Source organism: Mytilus trossulus, chromosome 3 (assembly GCF_036588685.1).
Source record: "Mytilus trossulus isolate FHL-02 chromosome 3, PNRI_Mtr1.1.1.hap1, whole genome shotgun sequence".
Taxonomy (NCBI): domain Eukaryota; kingdom Metazoa; phylum Mollusca; class Bivalvia; order Mytilida; family Mytilidae; genus Mytilus; species Mytilus trossulus.
Window position 1 is genome coordinate 4,532,152 of NC_086375.1, and position 22,684 is coordinate 4,554,835.

Here is a 22,684-nt window from a genome sequence, read left to right on the forward strand (position 1 = left end):
TGCTGCTTACATTTATCTCTATCTATAATGAACTTGGCCCAGTAGTTTCAGTGGAAAATGTTAATAAAAATTTACAAATTTTATGAAAATTGTTAAAAATTGACTATAAAGGACAATAACTCCTTAGGGGGTCAATTGACAATTTCGGTCATGTTGACTTATTTGGAAATCTTACTTTGCTGAACATAATTGCTGTTTACAGTTTATCTCTATCTATAATAAAATTTAAGATAATAACCAAAAACAGCAAAATTTCCTTAAAATTACCGATTCAGGGGCAGCAACCCAACAATGGGTTGTCAGATTCATCTGAAAATTATAGGGCAGATAGATCTTGATCTGATTAATAATTTTACCCCGTGTTGGATTTGCTCTAAATGCTTTGGTTTTTGAGTTATAAGCCAAAAACTGCATTTTACCCCTATGTTCTATTTTTAGCTGTGGCGGCCATCTTGATTTGATAGTCAGGTCACCGGACACATTTTTAAAACAAGATACCCCATAGATGATGATTGCCAAGTCTGGATTAATTTGGCCCAGTAGTTTCAGAGGAGAAATTTTTGTAAAAGATAACTAAGATTTACGAAAAATGGTTAAAAATTGACTATAAAGGGCAATAACTCCTAAACGGGTCAACTGACCATTTCGGTCATGTTGACTTAGTTGTAAATCCTACTTTACTAAACATTATTGCTGTTTACAGTTTATCTCTATCTATAATAATATTCAAGATAATAACCAAAAACTGCAAAATTTCCACAAAATTACCAATTCAGAGGCAGCAACCCAACAACGGGTTGACCGATTCATCTGAAAATTTTAAGGCAGATAGATCTTGACCTGATAAACATTTTTACCCCATGTAAGATTTCCTCTAAATGCTTTGGTTTTTGAGTTATAAGCCAAAAACTGCATTTTACCCCTATGTTCTATTTTTTGCCCTGGCGGCCATCTTGGTTGGATGACCGGGTCACGCTACACATTTTTTAAACTAGATACCCCAATGATGATTGTGGCCAAGTTTGGTTCAATTTGGCCCAGTAGTTTCAGAGGAGAAGATTTTTGTAAAAGATGACTAAGATTTACGAAAAATGGTTAAAAATTGACTATAAAGGGCAATAACTCCTAAACGGGTCAACTGACCATTTCGGTCATGTTGACTTATTTGTAAATCCTACTTTACTAAACATTATTGCTGTTTACAGTTTATCTCTATCTATAATAATATTCAAGATAATAACCAAAAACTGCAAAATTTCCACAAAATTACCAATTCAGGGGCAGCAACCCAACAACGGGTTGACCGATTCATCTGAAAATTTCAGGGCAGATAGATCTTGACCTGATAAACATTTTTACCCCATGTCAGATTTCCTCTAAATGCTTTGGTTTTTGAGTTATAAGCCAAAAACTGCATTTTACCCCTATGTTCTATTTTTAGCCGTGGCGGCCATCTTGGTTGGTTGACCGGGTCACGCCACACATTTTTTAAACTAGATACCCCAATGATGATTGTGGCCAAGTTTGGTTCAATTTGGCACAGTAGTTTCAGAGGAGAAGATTTTTGTAAAAGTTAACAACGACGACGGACGACGGACGACGGACGACGGACGCAAAGTGATGGGAAAAGCTCACTTGGCCCTTCGGGCCAGGTGAGCTAAAAATAGTAAAACAAGTAAGATCTTTACATTTTTTCTACATGAAACTTTTTCTGTGATGAAAAGGTAGGAATGTAAAACACATCTTATTAATTTACCTGCACAACTGGTGAACTGGAATCTTGTGCTAGGGCTAAGAGTATGCTAACACTTGTATTCAGATGTTGTCCTGACCCCATCCCTCCAACATATCTGTGAAGACAACCCAGAGCAAGGGAATGTCCAGTCCTGCTAACTACATCTCTGGCGGACTTCAAACTAAAAAAAGAAAGTATATTATAATGTGGAATGATTATCAATCCTTGAGTACCAATTTTTCACTGGTATAAGGAAGCCACACATATAAATGTTCAATTGGCTAAATAAATAAATAAACTCTAGTAAAACCGCAAAATAAATACCAAAATTGTTACTCACGAAAATAACTCTATTTAGACAATGCACACTAACCTATTAAAGCTACTTTGTGCCATATCAGCAATAAATCTACTATCTCCAACCACCTGAGCTATTCTACCCAAGGCCTCTCCTGCAGCACATCTTAAGATTGGGTTCTGACTTCCTAAAGCACCCTGTAAATAAAGTTAGGTACATTTATAGATATACATTAAATTCTAGCATCTCTATTGAAAATTCTCATAGTCTGTTAGATTATCACTGTGCTTTACAAAAGTTCAAATGTAATAAATATTGCTCTGCAAAGTGAAAAGAGAAAACCACAAAATTTTTCATTTCTTGTAAAATTAAAACCGCTTTATATTTGAGTGGTAACATGGTTTTGACAAAACAGAAAAGTATTGAAATATTTCATCAGATTTGTTCCCTGCTTTATTTAAATGATGAATCAGTAAAGACTTTACCAATATAAGGTTGAAAGCTGCCTGTCTAACATCATCTGGTCCAACACTGGTCTTTGTTTCAGCCAAACTCTGAAAACATAAAAGTCAAATATTATTGTCAAGTTGAAAAGTGTTGATTAACCATCTTACACACCCAAGCAGAGTACCCCTTATCACCTTTGAAAGGTACTTTCTAGACAAACTTTAACAAACATAATACACAAATTTACTTTGTTTTGACTGTTGTCTAACCTTTATGATTTTATATTTTGTATGTATGCATGCACATAGGAACTCATAAATACAGTCCATGCGCTCTCAGGGGGAACAGACTAACTGAAGAGATATCTGTATAAACCAAGGCCCCAAAGTTTCCATGCTAGTTAAACATGGTCTGTGTACCAGTGATGTGCTTGGGAAGCTGAAAAATATAGATTCCACAACTGCAACTAGTGTATTACGATATTTCTCCACTCGAGACAGTTAAATTTTAATATTTAAAGCGCGAGGCTTGCTGAGCTTATTAAATAATTAAAATTCATCTGTTGAGAGTGGACAAAATTGTAATACACAAGTTAAAGTGGTGGAATCTGTTTCTCTTATGATTTTTATCCTTCCTTTTCATAGATTTGAGGAAAGTTGTGTACTTTGAGGTGACGTCATTAGGCATGGTTGCCTTTTTAGCTCACCTGGCCCGAAGGGCCAAGTGAGCTTTTCTCATCACTTGGCGTCCAGCGTCCAGCGTCGGTCGTCGTCCTGCGTTAACTTTTACAAAAATCTTCTCCTCTGAAACTACTGGGCCAAATTTAACCAAACTTGGCCACAATCATCATTGGGGTATCTAGTTTAAAAATTGTGTCCGGTGACCCCGCCAACTAACCAAGATGGCCGCCATGGCTATAAATAGAACATAGGGGTAAAATGCAGTTTTTGGCTTATAACTCAAAAACCAAAGCATTTAGGGCAAATCTGACATGGGGTAATATTGTTAATCAGGTTAAGATCTATCTGCCCTGAAATTTTCAGATGAATCTGACATTCCGTTGTTAGGTTGCTGCCCCTGAATTGGTAATTTTAAGGAAATTTTGTTGTTTTTGGTTATTATCTTGAATATTATTTTAGATAGAGATAAACTGTAAAAAGCAATAATGTTCAGCAAAGTAAGATCTACAAAAAAGTCAACTTGACAAAAAATGATCAGTTGACCACTTTAGGAGTTATTGCCCTTTATAGTCAATTTTTAACCATTTTTCGTAAATCTTAGTAATCTTTTAGAAAAATCTTCTCCCCTGAAACTGCTGGGCCAAATTATTTGAAACTTGGCCACAATCATTATTGGGGTATCTAGTTTAAAAATTGTGTCCGGTGACCTGGCCATCAAACCAAGATGGCCGCCACGGCTAAAAATAGAACATAGGGGTAAAATGCAGTTTTTGGCTTATAACTCAAAAACCAAATAATTTAGAGAAAATCTGACATGAAGTAAAATTGTTAATCAGGTCAAGATCTATCTGCCCTGAAATTTTCAGATGAATTGGACAACCTGTTTTTGGGTTGCGGCCCCTGAATTGGTAATTTTAAGGAAATTTTGCTGTTTTTGGTTATTATATTGAATATTATTATAGATATAGGTAAACTGTAAGCAGCAATAATGTTCAGCAAAGTAAGATCTACAAATAAGTCAACATGAACGAAATGGTCAATTGACCCCTGTAGGAGTTATTGACCTTTGTAGTCAATTTTCAATCTGCTTCCTTTGTTTAATATTCACATAGACCAAGGTGAGCGACACAGGCTCTTTAGAGCCTCTAGTTTCATGATGTCACAATAAGAAAATTCAAAAGAAAACAAGAAAATTTAACGTCAAATTTAATTCCAACCAATCATTCGCTGAGAACAGATTTTTCACTAGTAAGGAGAATTATTTTTTCACACGGGTCAGGAAATGTGAAAAAAGCAAAAAAATTAGAGAAACACCTACTTAAGTATTGGAAATTCCAATACCCTGAGTAAGGATTAAAATTCAGGACCTTCAGCACTCTAGTTATCAGTCTTAATCACTTGAAATTGAACCAGATTTTAAATATTTGAACTGCTCATTATTACTAAAGTGTTGATTTAACTTTAATGAACACAACACTGCAGTAAATATATTCATCTGTACAGCCTGTTGTCTGAATGATTTGGCTTGTTTAATGCATTCATTATAAAGTGTAGATTTACCTTTAATGAACACAACACTGCAGTAAATATGTTCATCTGTACAGCCTGCTGTCTGAATGATTTGGCTTGTCTGATGCATTCGTTAAAGTGTTGTAACATCTGAAACCTGTGTTTATGTGCCACACGTGGGAATACTGATCCATACAACTTGACAGAACTATCAATCACTGCTACACCCAATGGCAGAGGTCCTGGAACTGGGTCACTCTGAAAAATAATTACTTGATATGAACTTCTCATATCATTTAAATTTGATTATTCAAAAGGTTTTGTGAAGTTTTTCATTATATATGTAACCCTTCTACTTACTTCACCCCCCACCCCCCCCCCCCCCCCCTTCCCTCTCCCCCGAGTTTAAATGGTAAAAAAAATTATTCCTGCTTCAGAGTGGCATTGTTTGAAGCCCAATAATACCTCATCTTTTCTATTAAATTACCTCTCCAACTTAATTTGTAGAATAACAATAAGATAATTCTGCAAGAGTTTTCTCAACTAAGCTTGTTGATTACTTGTGTAGGAATTTAAAACTAGCCAGACTGACCAGATGATATCATGATATATATCAAATGGACAAAGAAAGACTTACCAGAGGGCATCTTTGATATAACGAGTGTGAATCATGTTCTAATGCTCCAGACCCTGATGCACTGTTTGGTTGAAGCTGAAAGAAAAAATATTTTAAGTCATAACAAAATATCAACAATAATTTGTGAAAGTAAGTTGTGTGCATTCAAGAATATAACAATAACAGTTTTCTGAGCACAGAAATTGAAACTTTTTTAAAAGTCATTGTATCATATTTTGCTAATGGTTTTGTAAAACGCCATTTAAGCTAGTGTTGACCTACTCTGAAGCACAGTTATTTGTGCCAAACAAAAAACCTACACTACATTGTGTATAAAATTCATTAAATTTTTGCATGATATGAATGTAAATAATGTATTTTTTAAACATGTGTTTTAAAGAATATACACAAGTTTTAGTCATTACTTGTCAGATTGTTTATCTTAATTATTGGGAAAGATAGGAAATGAGGTGGATGTACCGCAATTTCATAAATATTTAATTTTTGTTTTTTCCATATTTTTGTATTAAAAATTTTGTTTACATTATTGTCAAAAAGCTATGGTTTTGAATTCATTTTCTTAATTTTATTTCTCAAAACACTAGGTTAGACTAGGTACGCCAAAAAGGGACTCATTATTGGTTTTGATTCCCTTTTTTGGACAATTCTAAATTTCAGAAAAGAGAGATTTCAAGAGCTGACATTTATCATAAACTCATTACAGTCTTCAGCAAAAAAAAATAACAATCACTTATTCATAGAAGAAAATAATGTCATATCAAAAGACAAAAGTATACTCCATGCTTTTTAATCAAACAGTTATCTAAGGTTAAATATCAGAAAACATTTTAAACAATGCACAATGATGTTTTATCATTGGAAAAAAATCAAAGCTGAAGAGTCAAAGGTATACATCATGCCATGGATATAATCAACACTTTACCATGCAGATTTCAAAAACATACAATTCTTCTGTTCAAATATGAAATAACTGCCAAGAATAAACCTTTCATTCTTTTTTAAAAACTCATACAAGAATTCACAGTCTCATTTTTTATTGACAAGTTTAAAATTAAAAAAGCTTCTATTTATTTGTAAATCATGAAGAAATTCTTACAAACGCTTCAATGAATCTAAAATTCAGCCAAGTTGCATTTTGATCCAGAACCTTATCTTAAGAAACGTTAACTCAAAAACCTTTCCAAATGAAAAAAAAAAAGAATTAAATAAATAAAAAGTTTTGCAGGTAAAGATCACCCTATTGCCAAAACTATACTAAAAGAATTTCTAAATAAAATTTTTTTTTTACAAACACAATCAAAAGATTTAAGGAAGAATTATGCAACTGGGCTCTGAGAAGCCATGCGGACATTGATTCATTCATAGGTTAGTCAGTGTACTTACTACATTTGAATCCACTTTACGTTCAGGTTCAAACTATAATAGTTCACACAAAGTTAAATTAATTCTTTGATCTTAATTGATCTGTTACCTTGACAGCTATTAATATGCTTCACTTTTATTCTTTCGATACCTTCCATTTAAAGTTAAAGATTTACAACTTAGGTTCAGCCTTCAGTCAACTGACCAAATCATATCATATGTCGATCAACCATGCTAAAAATAATTTGTCAGAAAAAAGGAATAGTAGCACAGGTTTTTAGAGAAAAGAAAAATCCTGCGAGTTTTAATCTTCTGTGTTAAAATCAATTTATATCAAATCATTGCCTGAACATGACAAGTAGAGAGTTTTTTTAAAGGTGCTAGCTTTTTTTTAAATGGATGTTCAATCTATCATTTATTTACTTGTCCTAACAAGCTTTTGCTGAACAATTAAGGATAACCTCCTCAAAACTTCAAAATCTCATTTCGATAGTTGGGCAAGTGAAATAGGAAAGGGAATTTGTTGTCTGAAATTTTTGCAGGATTTTTTAATTCCTATCTACATAAAAATTTCACTTTCTATATTGTTGATTAAAATGAGACTGTAAATTCTATACAAAAATTTGCCAAACATAAAAGAAAAAAAAGGCAGTACAAAATGCAGCATTTCACAGACATATATAAATTGTGGTCAAGATATTAGTTTAATTAATAGCATTTCAATTGTATGGAAAAAGGTTTGCATTTATAGTTCTTATTCTTAAATGATCTTCAGCTGGGTTGCTAGGCACATGCTTGCAATAGCGTCTTTCATTTTAGAAAATTTCATAGTAATATATACTAAATAAGGCTTGACACTTAAAAGTCTTCTGCAATATTTAAATTATTTCAAAGGTCAATGAACTTGCTGCAAGGAGTATAATAATAATAGCCTGTCATGTATACTGTGGATTTTTTTTTTTTTTCGTGGGTACAAATTTTCGTGGATAGAGGAAAAATTACAAGTTTGTTGATATTTGAATTCGTGGTTTTGGCAAAGTTTGCATATAAACCTAGAGAAAATATATTATTCATTGAACATTTAATTGGTTCTTCTTTGCCCACGAAAATTGGTATCCAATTAATAATAATGAATCCACAGTAATTTTCAAATTGGGAACCTTAAAGTTACCACATGGATTGTGAAAGTGAGGTTAATAATATATGATAAATGAGATATTTACAATACATGGACATATCTAACACATCCTGTGACAATGACTCAAAATATTTAACTTATTTAAAAGCTTGAAAGTGGAGATACTGTGGATTTATTAATATTTGTTGAATACCAATTTTACTTGAATTTCATGGGTACGAGAGAACCATGAATTTAAACGTTCAACGTTTTCTAAAGGAATGAATGCAGACTTTGCTACAACCACAAAATTAAATACCCACGAGTATGCAAGTTTTCCTCAAACCCCGAAAGTTGGTATCCACGATAATATATGAATCCACAGTGGTATATGGAAAGATTTGTAATTTTTATTGTTGCTTCAAATCCTGCTGTAAAAAGTGAATTCACTTCTTGTGTAACTACCAGTGAGACAAAAACTATATACGCAATGATTAAATATCCTAAATTGGTCCAGAGTCTTACTCTATTTTAATTAAAAGTATAGACCCCACTCCTTTCTTTTCCAAAACATAAGCCAACGAAAAAGAAAATGAACAAAGCTTTTTTTTTATTTATGTATGATATTACATCAGCATTATTTTTATACCTGATCTTCTATAGCTTTATGGTCAGTTTCCTGTAACCATGATCCTAATATAACACTATCGTCCACGTGACAGAGAGATCTCAGGAGTGATGTTGTTGTATTGGCTGGATTATCTGTCAATGTGAACTCGGCCACCAACTCTCTCAGCAATACTGTATAGGTAGCTGCAACAATAAACAATAATATCACATCAGAATTTTACTAAAACATTGAACTTGTCTAATGCAATAAAACTGTTGGACCTCATAAAATTTATTTGACAGTTCTAGAGAATATGATCCTAACATGAGAGTGTCATTTGACAACAAAATTTACAAACAAACTACTTGAATTCAAAGCAAAAACAGATCTTTTAATTTTCTCTGATTATTAATTGTTTGTATTTCTCAATGTCTTTAAATTTCTTGATGTATTAAATTAAGACTCTCCTCGAATAATCATGTGATTTAAATAAATACCTACCCTCAAATGTGTCTGGAGGGAGTAACGATAAGACATCATATAAGCGCAACCTAACCATAGCAGCACTGGCCTTCAACTGGGAGCCACACTGTTTTATAACACCAGGGATACTGCAAAATAAATATAGATTACATTTAAACTCTTTATTTCTTATAAAAAATACAGCAAATTATGCAATTATTGCCAGTTTTTTAATATTGAAAAAAAATTTAAACGACTGACGATGGCTATAACAAAACCTCATGTCCTTAATCTTATTTATAACCAAATCTTGTGATTGGTTAGTAAATTTAACCTGCAGCATTTACAATTAATCTTAAAGTCTGAGTTATCAGTGATGATTGTTTATTGATTGTTGGTCTTTAATGCCACTTTCAGAACTATCGGCTAATTCATGGATGTCAGTTTAAATAGAGTCCCTGAAGAAAATCACTGACCTTCAGCAGGAAATCTGACAATCATAGTACATAAATTTTGGAATGTAAAACCCCTGCCCTATACAGTATTGGACTACAACCTGAGAGTTGATAGGCTAGTGACACAGTAGATGAACTACATATGCCAGTCAGCCACAGAGGACCCTTTTAATCAATTAAGGCAGGTGACATTTATAATACTGTGCTTGTTTATTGGTACCGGAGATAACTTTAAAGGATCAACATACATTTTAAGGTCATCAAATTAGAAATTTTAAACAGTTGATTTAGTACCGACTTTTAGCCATCAAAATGGAAAAAATCCTCCTTTATTAATGAAAATATAATGTCCATATAATTTTTTTTAATGCATTTAATGGTACCTACTGTGAAAACATGAGAAGTGCACACTCTAGAGGTGCAAGTAATCTTCTAATAACATCCTCTGTGACCAATTCTCTACAGTTCAGCAAGAAACTGTACATAGCTGTTATCAAATAGAAAATTATATACATGAACAAACAGTGCAAAGAAATGAATTAAACACAAATGAATATTATAACATTAACAGATATGAAGTAAAGGATAAAAATCAATGAAATTGAAAAGTGATTTAAATTATGCTGTTGTTATCTAAATTGAAGATTAAAATATCTTATTTCTTATGAAAAATCTCATTGAAATCAAGTTGAAATGCCAATTATTCAGCAATATTGAAGAAATTGGTGCTAAAAATAGAAACCAATTTATTGTATTTACAGAAAAGTCTGAAAATACACCAAGCTTATCTAATTATAATGTTATGAAAACATTTATTACATCATATACTACTGTGATGCTATAATTAATCCTAAGATAACATTTTTGGTGGATTTTCTAAATAAAGGTGAATCAAGAATTTTAGAGGTTCAATAAAGTATAAACTTTTAAAAGACTTTGGCAAAATAACAAACAGAATATTCAGAAAAACACAATTTTTCTTGATCCACAAAATATTGGTACTCAGGAAAGGTATCAACCATATACACAATCCATATGCTCAGTTGATTCAGCTTGCATCAGATGAGTTAATTTGAAAGTTTTCTGAATTGTACTTGGTAAATTTTACAATACACCTTATTGCTATTTGTCTGCCATTAATTGATATCACAAAAGTTCCCGTAAATTTTCACGTCATAATAGAAAATATCTGAAAAGTGATTGTTGTATGACATCAAAAGTTCAAATGAAACATATTCTTGGGTCAAACAGAACAGATTTCCAAATAGTGATAAGGTGAATGCAAAAGAAATGCCACTAATTTTCTATTTCTTACCTCCTAGTGCACCAGCCCTTGCCTCTAAAGTGACCTGCCAAGTAAAAGCGTCACCTCTTACTTTCTCAGATTCTAATTCCTTGTTAGATCTGGGGAATGCATTTCTCCATAGTAACAACATTCTGGGTAAATGGTTCTTCACAACTGGTGTTCCTAAACAATAATAATCACAAAATATAATATAACTGTCAATCACTGAAGGTTCTCTAATAATAAACCTTTGAGATATTTTTTTAGCATTTTTTAATCTTAATAGTATAATGCTAAAGTTGAAATCCACTTAAGATTAAAATCCTTTTAAATTATGAAACTTCGTTATATATTTTTCGTATTCAAACTATGCGCCTATATTTAATAATGGCTAAATTCAATCTCTAATGTGCATATGCACATTTGAATTTTTTAGTGTCCATGCATTTCTTAAACAACCAAAAAAGCTTTTCATAGGTAAAATCAATAATTAATGAAATTCCAGTTACAATGTATGCCCTTATAAAATGTGAACTTAATCTGGTTTATCAGGGATTCATCCTTTCAAATATTGGTTCTATCAAAACAAATAATTCTAGATGTAATAGTTGTTAAAATTTTCAAACACAAAACCAACGAACACTTTCTGATTTACACAGGGCCTCGGTAGCCAAGTGGTCTATGTAGTTCTATTACTATAATCACTAGCCAGTCAACACTGAGGTTGTGAGTTCGAACCCCCCTCTTGCTGTTGCACTCAACTCTAATCTTAATTGACTATAGGGCTGTCAGTTTTCCTATCAAAGGTCGGTGGTTTTCTCCAGGTACTCTGACTTCCTCTGACAATAAAACCGGGCCACCACAAAAAGCCCAAAAAGTGGTGTTAATACACCGACAATGAATCAACTAATGCTTTACCCAATGTCATCAAAGATCCAAATAACAACCATCCAGACTGTGTTCTCTGTAGAGATAATCTACTGTTCTGTGATGCAGTCCTCAGTAACTCCTCCGCCAAATTAAATAATTGCTGAAAGAGTCAAAATATATCATGTTAATAAAACATAGAGTGATATAGTCAACTAGACAGCAATCAAATAAGGAAAAGGAAATATTCAGGTCAGTATAAAACAAGAGCAAGTATCAGTACATGTTAAGCTCTAAATTGCCTACAGCCTTGGAAAGATATGAATAAAACAACTATGGTTAATATTATTTAATTTGAGAAGTTTGAGCTGAAATAATCCTTTTCTTTATATTTGAGTTTTTATTCAGTTTGTTTCTTCTTGTAAGCACATATTTTATCATTAAATGCATAAGTTTATACACAAGGGAAAAATCATAGAAAAAGATAAAAGAAATATTGTAAATCATTATTACAGTGTGCCAATCATTTAATTATTGATAATTTTTACCTTTCCCTTTGCGTGAGGTATTCCCAGAGGACATTGGTAAATGCCGCCCAAAAGGGCAGCTATAGCACTACTGTATCCAGACACTGCCTCAGGGGAACTCTTCAATTTATCCATTCTCTCTACACACCGATCTAATAAAGGAGTCAACTGTGAGGGTAGAGCTCGAGCTATACATCCAAGACACCATGACGCTGAGAGTCGGGAGGCTGGACTGGGGTGTATCAATACTGACACAACTGGTTCTATAATACCTACAATTTAAAACACATTTTGTATATTTGTAGGCCATAGGTATAAGAATGTACCGTATTTGGTCATGTATAGTCTGCATTTGTGTATATATTGCGTTCCCCCTTTTCATCCCTAAAATTGTCAGATTTGGCAACTGTTCTTTGAAATGATGCAATAATGAAGAAAAAGGTTATCAGAGCCTTTAGCAATGTTTAATATGCATCCCCTCTCCTCCCAATTATATTTCATGGGTTTGAAAGTGTGTATAAAACAGGCTCTTACATGGTACATCTTAAGTTAATTCTATACAGGTGAATTTTATTAAGAGTCAAATTTTTCTTAATTCCTTCAATGTATTTTAAACAGTATGCAAAATTACTTAAATCAAAGCATACCATCAATCTGAAAGGGTACAAAACATAATCATGTTAACCGTCGGACCACCAGTTAACTAAATCTACTGATCTGACGTAAATTTTAATGGTCTGACATAAATACTAATGGTCTGACGTAAATTTTACTGCTCTCAGACCACCAGACCAGTGCTTATTTCGACCCCTGACCATACCTGTTGCTGGTTCTGCTACTAAGGGACTAGCTGAAGTTCCTAATCTAAGAACAAGACTTCCCAACTCGTGTAGAGCACACACCAGCACATGTTGCCCACCTAGTATACTTTGTGACTTGGCGTCATTGGCACTATCCACTGCTGCCTCCCCTAAAATAAAGGTAATGATTCATGCATAGTCTGAATATAGTTTTTTACTTAGTTTGAAGATTTAATATATATTTTTATAGCCATGTAATAAGGGAGACAAACCTGTGGGTTTTTTTTAATTTAACAAAATACATGTTAATATTTTAAGCGATTTCAAGCAGTAAAATAATAACCCTGTAATTTTTTTCTGAGTCATATAAATAAAATCTTGGGTGTTTTATTTTATTTTTATAAATCATTTTAGAAAGATGAAGTGACCTAGTTATAATTTTTAATACATGTAATACAAAAAATAATTCATTTTTTAAAACATTTTTGATGAAGCTCATTTAACTTTGATTAAGTTTCCAGACACTTCCTATGAAAAAAACATTGAATATTATATACTTAACGAAGGAGAAAGATAAATCACAAATAGATCAAAAGCTATACAGTACAAGGAAATTCATCATAAAACTTTCTATGATAAGTTTTTTGACAATATGAATGATTTATTTATATCTCACCAACAGTATTCATTTGTTTGATTATAATTTGGCATATTTCCTTGGCAGCTGCAATCTGAGCTTTCTCTCCCAGTAATTCACCAATACAACATCGCATTATAAATAGGACACACTTCCTGGCATAGACAGCATCCACATGGGTGGGTGTGGCTTTAGGATTGGCCACCAGGTTAAGGACATGGTTTAGAAAAAGAGAAATGTTTCGTTCCAACCATAAACCTCCCATTGTTCTTACAAACCCTATGTAAGCCTGAAAAGACGGGAAAAAATAAATCAGGAATATTAAATGCCAATGGACATAATACATAAAAGATATCAATAGGACAGTACTATATTTAAAGCTATTAATCTTTTTGTGTGACTAGTACAAATAAGGGTCTCAATTTAATCATTGAAAATTTTATTAGACTCTTTAATGGTAACTGTCTACTTGACCAAATGTCCAGGAACTAGCCATACAGTGACCTATTAATGCTAAACTTCCACAACATCCATTCTGGTGGAAAGTTGCATGAGGCAAATGATATCTTTTTATTTTTATATCTGACACTTTCTAAATCAGGCATTCTTTTTTTTTCTAAGGTCAAACCTTTCATTTGTGTGACATTTTAAAAGAGAAAGGATGAAACTATTGCAATCTTTCATTCATTCTACTCACATGTGTAATGCCCACTCTGATTTCTCGGTTTATTTCTTTAGAGCTGCCTTTAATCATTTCACCAGAACTCTTTAAGAAACCAATACCTCCTTTAAGGAAACCTGATGCCAGGAGAGTTAGAACATCTTCTACTTTAACAAGCTTAGCTTTACCTGTAAAAGAGGAAATGTTTTACAGAATTATTGACTGTTTTTAAACTCCAAAGTACAAAATAATAAAGAGGTACCTCAAATATGAAAAATTAAAAAATTTAGAAAAATAAAATAGTTGGAATAAGGAATGATGAATTTACTGCAAGAAATGTAGAATAACCTATCAAAAAATTACCAGACTCTGAATCACCCCTATATAACTACTGTTTGTGGTTGCATTTTACCACACCCCTTTTGAGACTAAGAGGTCACTAGTTAATTGGGGAATTTAACAGAGCTTTGTGAAACCAGACTTACAAACAGTTGCAGTAATTAAATTAAATTATTAAGTCATTATTATTTCCAATTCAGCATAAGTATATTTCATTTTTTTAAAATAAATTTCATACATCCTATAACTTGAATTTATTCAAGGTAAAATATAGCACAAAATGGAGAATATTTCCAATAACCAACTTAAAAGGAGACTAAGTTACTTCTTATGTGTGCATGAAAAATAATGTGGTGTTTTTTTTCTTTCTCAAAGATTCTCAAAGGATTAGGATTAATTCTCTGGTATATGTTTTTTGTTTGTTGGGTTGCTGCCTTTATGCTATTCATATCATGTTTGATAATTACACCTGCGTTTTTATGATTTTTCACAAAGAAATAATACATTATTATATTTATTCATTAACTAAATTTTGTATTCAGTCATTATTTGTTCACAGTGAGATTTAATAACAAATCTATCGTCAAATACTGCACTCTATGTCAACACAATCAGGACTAATGATGTGGAGAATAAACAATTATTAATTTCTTCAAATATTACAAATATTTACTCTGGCTTCAAGAACCTGACTATTCACCTATAGATAATGACAATTATGTAATCCCATCCCAGAAATTATCTATCATTTCTATGGAATTCTATTTATCCAAGAAATTATCTATCATTTCTATGGAATTCTGTTTATCAATCATTTAAACATGCTACAACATTAATTATACATCAAACTAAAATAGATTTGATCTTTGAGAAATGTTTTGATAAGCAAACTATGTTAAAGTATAATTTCATGTAATTACATTGCAATTTGAGGGGTAAAAAAATAATAATAAATGTATTTTTATTATGTCACCCGATCGACAATGTCGGGTGACATATTGCTTTTCCTCTGTTTCTTTTTCTGTATTATTATGTCACCCGATCGACAATGTCGGGTGACATATTGCTTTTCCTCTGTTTCTTTTTCTGTATTATTATTATTCTTCCACCTATTTTGTCCGGCAGTTTTCTCGGAGCCAATGGAACCAATCGTAATGATAGTTCACTATAATGAGGAACACCAATTCTAGTTATTATTCTTCCACCTATTTTGTCCGGCAGTTTTCTCGGAGCCAATGGAACCAATCGTAATGATAGTTCACTATAATGAGGAACACCAAATTTCGGGTTGCAGTATGGTCTAAGACCATAAAAAATGGCTGCCGTTACCATGGAAACGGAACAATTGTGAAAAATTCCAGTTTTTGGTTAAAATGTATTATTTGGAGTTGCTTTAACTTAGAATCATTATATTTTGATACAATGTAGGTGCCGGGCATATACTGGTTTTGGATGATTTTGGCAATCATTGGAACTATCATGTTGCCATGGAAACTACACCAAAAATTTCCAAAATATCAAAATGCTCCAAATTTAATAAAACTCCACAGTAACGATGAGCAACATTGTTAGATGTGCAATTTGGCATTGGAATTTCAAAAATGTCTGCTGTTACCATGGAAACAACTCAAAAATGGTCAAAATGCTTCAAAAACCTTAAAGTGGCATTTACTTTCTTAAAATGGTAGGTCAAATCCATTGTAACTTTGATGGTATGTTCCTTCCCATGTACCAATGTGGTATCTGCCATTAGAAATTTGGAATGGTATCTGTTACCATAGAAACCAGCCAAAATGTCAAAAATTTCAAAATGCTCCAAAATTGGTGAAACTTAATATATATGTTGACTGTCAAGTCTGCATGAGATTTTTGAAGTTGGAATTTCCAAAATGCCCACTGTTGCCATGGAAACTGCAGAAATGTCAAATATTTCCAAAATGCTTCAAACTTATGAAACTTAATATTATTGTTAACTACCATGTATAGATGAGACTTTTGACTTCAGAATTTTCAAAATGGCTGCCGCTGCCATGGAAACAAAAGAAATGTGAAAGTTTTGACAATGCTTAAAATGTACTCAAAATTTACAGAAAGATTTATCACAATGTCATGAATGTGTTGATCTGCATTCACTGTTAAATTGTTTTCAAATGGCTGCCGCTTAGTGGCAATAGGGTGACATCCGCTATTGCTTGCAATGGCAATTCTAGTTATATTTGCTTTTAATAATTCCTAATTATGTAAATCAATAGACTGTAAATTAATGAATCTGGTTTTCATTCGTTTGCCGAATAAAGAGCTTTTGATCTTTGTGTTTTTTATATTTTTATTTGGTTCACAGGCTCATAAACTTTGTGGTTCTAGGACATATTTTTGCTCATGAACTTCTCTACTTTGTAAAATTTAAGACTTTTATTTATTGGTCCACAAAAATTACAACTTGTTGTTTCTAATCATGAACCATGGAAAATTCAGATGTTTCAAATTTGTATTTTGCTCATACAGTGAAAAAAATGTCAATTTTCTACTTTAATAAAGATCTTCTTTTTTATATTTTATATGCACAAAATAAGTTTGACAATAACGCAATCATCCTACAATACATCTTAGCTCTGAAACAAAGGGTGATAACAACACTTACCCACAGGTGTAAGGGAGATAACAACACTTACCGACAGGTGTAGGGGAGATAACAACACTTACCAACAGGTGTAAGGGAGATAACTACACTTACCCACAGGTGTAAGGGAGATAACTACACTTACCCACAGGTGTCTTCACAGACTGGGCAGAATAAAGCAGTTCACCAAGAAGTTTACCAATAGCACAACGTGCATCATAATTAGATCCATCTAAAGCTCGGAAACAAAGGGAAGTAACTGTTTCTAGTTCTGCTGTATACATAAACTGTGCTTCTTTAACCAACTGCATCATACACTGAAAGGAGCATTAGAAATGAAAGAGAGGTACATTCAGTGCTTAGTCTATTGTATAATTTTATGGGTACATTTTTTTTTTTTATAATACATGTACATGGAATACAGGGATTACAAGAAAGTCGCGTTTAGATCACAGCAGGTCATCATCCAGGAAAAAATATTATGACCCCTTAGCTTAAAATAATTAAAGTAGTAGAGACCCAATATCAGTTTGATAACTTTGCAGGTATTTCCATGATAACTAATTGATTATTAGCAACATGGTGGTGACTGAATTAAACTGATCTATAAAGTCATGGCTCTTCAAAGATTCCAAAATTTATATCAAGACACTGAGTTAATTTTTGTATCATGACTGGAAAATATCACCATATCATACAATACCCATAATTTGTATGTACCTTTGCTGCTGAACATCTTACAGACATGGCCCTATCTGTCATACACTGTTTAGCTGCCTTATATATGTCTTTGTATATCCCACCTCCTGCAGACCCCAGACCTCCAATTACCTTCTCCAAGGTCAACATTATCTCACTACGTCCTTGACTCTGAAAAATAAAAAGTTATTAATCATTTCATATATATTATTGAAATTTATCCCTTCAACTCATAGGATTTCTGTCTTGGCAATGTTATTATATTTCTTGAAAGTAGACATCTTATCATAAGTGGCAGAAACTATTAAAATTCACAAATTATTGAGTGCATCATTGCAATCATTGCAATAATTCAAGAATGAACAAAAAATGATTTTTGCAGTTTAAAAAAAAATCTGCTTATTATGTCCATGTTTCAGTTTTTACTCAGAATGCTATTTGAGTAGTTCTTATCATTGTGATACTCATCAAGTCGCAGTATTCACTTTAATAAAAACCTGGCAATAATTTCTGTATTTACAGGCACCTAAATATAAACACAAACAAGTGAATCCTGCAAAAGTTTTTGAGTCAATGAGCTATGATTTAGAAGATAAGGCCATATACATCCCCATGGAATTGAGATCTGCAAAAGCTAATTGTATGTATATATGTACTCAAGATTCCGCCAGTTTAGACGAACCCCTTGATTGACTGCAAGGGTACAGCGGATCCATGTACACTCCCTAAGGATTAATGGAGATGTTATAAAAAAGAAGATGTGGTACAGTTGCCAATGAGACAACTATCCACAAAAGACCAAAATGACACAGTCATTAACAACTATAGGTCACCGTACGGCCTTTAACAATGACCAAAGCCCATACCGCATAGTCAGCTATAAAAGGCCCCAATAAGACAATGTAAAACAATTCAAACGAGAAAACTAACGTATAATGTGTCCTTTACAATATTATCCCATCACCAAAACAATCCCCACCCAACACTGCCCAAGGGAGCGTGTAAGACACCGGGAAGTCTGTTATTGTGGTGGAGGAAGCTGAAGTACACAGAGAGAACCACCGGGCCACTCAGTGGAAACCAGAAAGATATCAGAAGATTGATCTCCAGGTCAAAGTAGGGGACAACTTTGACCAACCAAGGCCCCAAGTACCCATTCTAGTTTAAACTCCGGTCTGGGTACCAGAGATGTGTGTGAGAGGATGAAATTTACCCTTCTGATGTACTGATATTTTTAGCACCCCAAGTGAGAATGGAACACGGGACCTTCCAACACTGTTGCCATTGGCCTTAACCACTAGACCACAAACTCACATAATGAAAATGTATACCCAAATATCATGCTCCTTAACTAACCTAATTAAAAGATTTTATTTTAACAAACTAGGTTAAAGTTTCAGTCAATACACCACTTTGGAGGTAGGGCCAATTAATCTCCATTGAAATGAGCTGTGTCAATGTTCATTCAATTGCATACCAAATACCATTGACCTATCATTTTCCTCAAACTGACCTAATCACAAACCCTATAATAGGTACCAGTCTTGTATTACAACTCCAATTTCCGGTGCATGTCAAAACATGGATGGAAACAAAATAGTGCATTTTTTTCTGAATTTTTTTCTGAACTCATTTTTTTCTGTTTGATTATAGGTTTATGCTGAATTGAAACATATATATAGACTTTAAAAAAAATCTTGCATCTTTTGGGGAAATCAATCCAGGAAAGTGGAAGGATATCATGGTTACTGAAAGTGGTGCGGCCTAGTAAAAATGGCAAACAGAAAGTAGAAAAAAAATGTTTTGACTTCAGGATTGCGTAACTTTTTATTCTTCGTGGCAACATCCCCTTTTTTTTCGATTAAATCACAATTTCACATTAGTACATACATAATATGAACATGATTTTTTTTTCTATGTAGCATTTTTTATTTTTTTATTTTCAAAGATCAGCTGTTTAGCATGTAAGCCTATGGAGCAGTCAATTACAAGACTGCAACCATAATTATTGATGCTTCTGAACCAGGTCAATTAAGTCTAAGACACCAGATAATAAATTTTAATACTCCAAGTCTATTGACCCATAATACCATTGACATTAAGTGTTTAATGAAACAAAATATATTTCCATGGCAACTGATTTAAAATTATTGACAATCAAAATAGTTTAATTTCAGGATTAAAACCAATTTTTTAACAAATATTTGAGATTTTGCACTGGAATTTCTCCTTAGAATAGAAATATCTCAATATTATCTTAGAATTCCCAAAGGAATATGTACATGTATTTAATTTAGTGTTTAATAATCTTTAAGTCTACGTCAATCCCTATTGATTGAAGTGATTACTACAGCATATTTCTAACCCAGATAATTTCACTTAACAATCAATCAGCCTAGTGGAAATCAACAACATAATAGCTGGAGATGGAAAGTCATGTAAAATTATAGAAAATCAAAATCGATGCCAAAGTGTCCATCAATTCACCATTCCATTTGCTATAATTATTTGAGATCAATATTAATAACAATACGCAAATTTCCTTCTCCTCAATACACAGGAAGTGATTTACCTTGATAATTAACCTGTAAGCTGTCAATTAAGGTAACTGAACAGGTGCTTTGTAATATGATAACTTCATTACTCCCATAATAATCACGTTAATCTCTCAATTTACAAAATTTTAAAGTCTCTGTTTAAAAACACTTAGATGTATAAGATAAACCTTCAGGGTGTTAACATGAATGGGTGTATCTAATCAACACAAATATATTATTGATGTAGAATGATAATTTTTAATATTTAAGGATGGAGTCTTCAGTGATATGACCATAGGCTATTGAATAGCATGATAAATGTAGGGTATCCAATTTCATTTAATGGCATTTTGGTTTTAGTATATTTTCTACATGTTCCAGAAAAGCTAGACAGTACAATTTAATCCCTATAACCTCGCTGGACCTACCCCTCCTTTAGAAAACCCATTCCTAACTCTTTATGTTTGGGAAACATATTGAACGATCTTGAACCCCTAACCCAGACTAAATCTACAGCCCTTTAAATGTATCTACAGTGCAATTTTGGGGAAAGCTTCATTCAGATATATGTATTTGATATCAAAATGTAAGTTCTTATTATTGCTATACTCAAGTAGTCCCATCATTTGCATTAATAAAATTCTCACAATAATTTCTGAATTTACACTACAGTATTCAATAGACCATTGTCCTGTCTATTAACGCTCATGAAATTACTATCCAACAATCGGGTATAAACTATACCTTATTTTCACAGAACAATCATTTCTTTCTAGTCAATTACCAGTCTATTAAGTGATTAATGAGATGTCTGTCAGAGATGATGTTTTCATCAGAACAGGTGCTGTCTATTATCATTGATTCATCACTTAACCTGCATGACCAGAAGTGCTTTCATTATGACCTCAGATAACCTTCCAATTCTTAACAGTTCAAATTGGTCCACTTTTGATAGCCAATAATATATAGGTGTTAAGGGTTTCTTGCCACAGACATTCAGAATTTGTGGGTCATGATTTATTTTTTGTCACATGTCCAAAAAAACATTTGTAAGGGTTCCACGGAACCCAGTGTCTCGCCTACTTTAGCTGATAATCGCAGACTCAACAAAATTGAATTAGGAAAAAAATCAATAAAAATTTACTTCTTGATACTATCTTATGATTAGAAACAAGCTTCAGTCCAAGTTTGGTACAAATCCAGGCTAGTTTAAGAAAGGGGGGTTCCCTAAATGATAACAAGGATTTGAGTAATTAATAAGGTATCTATCAGAGTATTTATATGGACAGGTGAAGCCTGTGTTATCACATCATCAACAAACTAATAAAATACTCAACCGACAGTTAAATGATCAACAAGTGGTTTATCTATTTAATACATTACACAGATATTACTTTCTCTTCTTACACTCTGAATAAAGATTACTTCTTGATACTATCTAATGATCAGAAACAAGCTTCAGTTACAAATCCAGGCTACTTTACGAAAAGGGGGGGGGGGGGGGGGGGTCCCTAAATGATAAAAAGGATTTGAGTAATTAATAAGGTATCAATCAGAGGATTTATATGGACAGGTGATGTCTGTGTTATCACATCATCAACAAACTAATAAAATACTTAACTGACAGTTAAATGATCAACAAGTGGTTTATCTATTTAATACATTACACAGATATTACTTTCTCTTCCTATATTCTGAATAAAGATTACTTTTTAATGTACTAAAGAATTTGTTGTTTTAGTTTATATTATGGTAGATCTTTGCCAAAGCCTGTAATTCATTGGCTTTAGTTTGCTGCAATATATCATACTTGTTTTTCCTTGTATTGTTTTATACATAAATCAGGCCTTTAATTTTCTCACTCAAATTGATTTTCATTTGCCATTTTGAGAGGCTCTTATAGCTTGAGGTGCAGGATGTGTTTTGTTCATTGTTGAAGGCGTTAAAGTGACTTATAATTGTTAACCTTCTATATTATTTGGTGGAGGGTTGTATCAGTGGTAGACGTACCAGATCTTCTTAATCTTATATTAGGAGAGATTTACTTTTTGTTCCTACATATATACATTCATGCAATAAAAAGATGTGTCTAGCTTATGAATTTGTTGTTAGTGGTATATCTTTGCCAATTTAGCTGTAGTTACTCTCTTTAAATCAATTCACAACTGTTTTTTTGCTGACATGTGTCTTCTGACATTACATGTTAAATGCATACCAGTCAGCACATATTTAAATCTTATTAATTTAATTTTGACTGATACATGATGAAGATTGAACTGAGACTTTACAAGCAGAAGATTTAACAGGGAACATTAACAGCCAACATGTTTCTGGCATTACAAGAGGAATGTACAGTTGGCATGTTTCTCATTTTAAATTTGTTTACATATAACATCTGCA

The 22,684-nt window shown here is 32.7% G+C and overlaps 1 protein-coding gene across 1 annotated transcript in view; it reads right to left on the reverse strand.

The window, feature by feature from the left end:
• LOC134710023 (HEAT repeat-containing protein 5B-like) overlaps nt 1-22,684 on the reverse strand; it is a 51,311-nt gene that overhangs the window by 13,406 nt on the left and 15,221 nt on the right. Inside the window, exons 5-21 of the mRNA XM_063570169.1 lie at nt 17,769-17,918; nt 17,188-17,365; nt 14,126-14,271; nt 13,468-13,717; nt 12,812-12,961; nt 12,013-12,263; nt 11,516-11,627; nt 10,628-10,780; nt 9,700-9,799; nt 8,897-9,006; nt 8,435-8,598; nt 6,690-6,722; nt 5,307-5,381; nt 4,721-4,927; nt 2,519-2,587; nt 2,109-2,230; nt 1,757-1,916 (exon numbers count right to left, since the gene is read on the reverse strand). Coding sequence (XP_063426239.1) covers nt 1,757-1,916; nt 2,109-2,230; nt 2,519-2,587; nt 4,721-4,927; nt 5,307-5,381; nt 6,690-6,722; nt 8,435-8,598; nt 8,897-9,006; nt 9,700-9,799; nt 10,628-10,780; nt 11,516-11,627; nt 12,013-12,263; nt 12,812-12,961; nt 13,468-13,717; nt 14,126-14,271; nt 17,188-17,365; nt 17,769-17,918 — 2,430 coding nt within the window. The remainder of the gene's footprint in view (nt 1-1,756; nt 1,917-2,108; nt 2,231-2,518; nt 2,588-4,720; nt 4,928-5,306; nt 5,382-6,689; nt 6,723-8,434; nt 8,599-8,896; nt 9,007-9,699; nt 9,800-10,627; nt 10,781-11,515; nt 11,628-12,012; nt 12,264-12,811; nt 12,962-13,467; nt 13,718-14,125; nt 14,272-17,187; nt 17,366-17,768; nt 17,919-22,684) is intronic.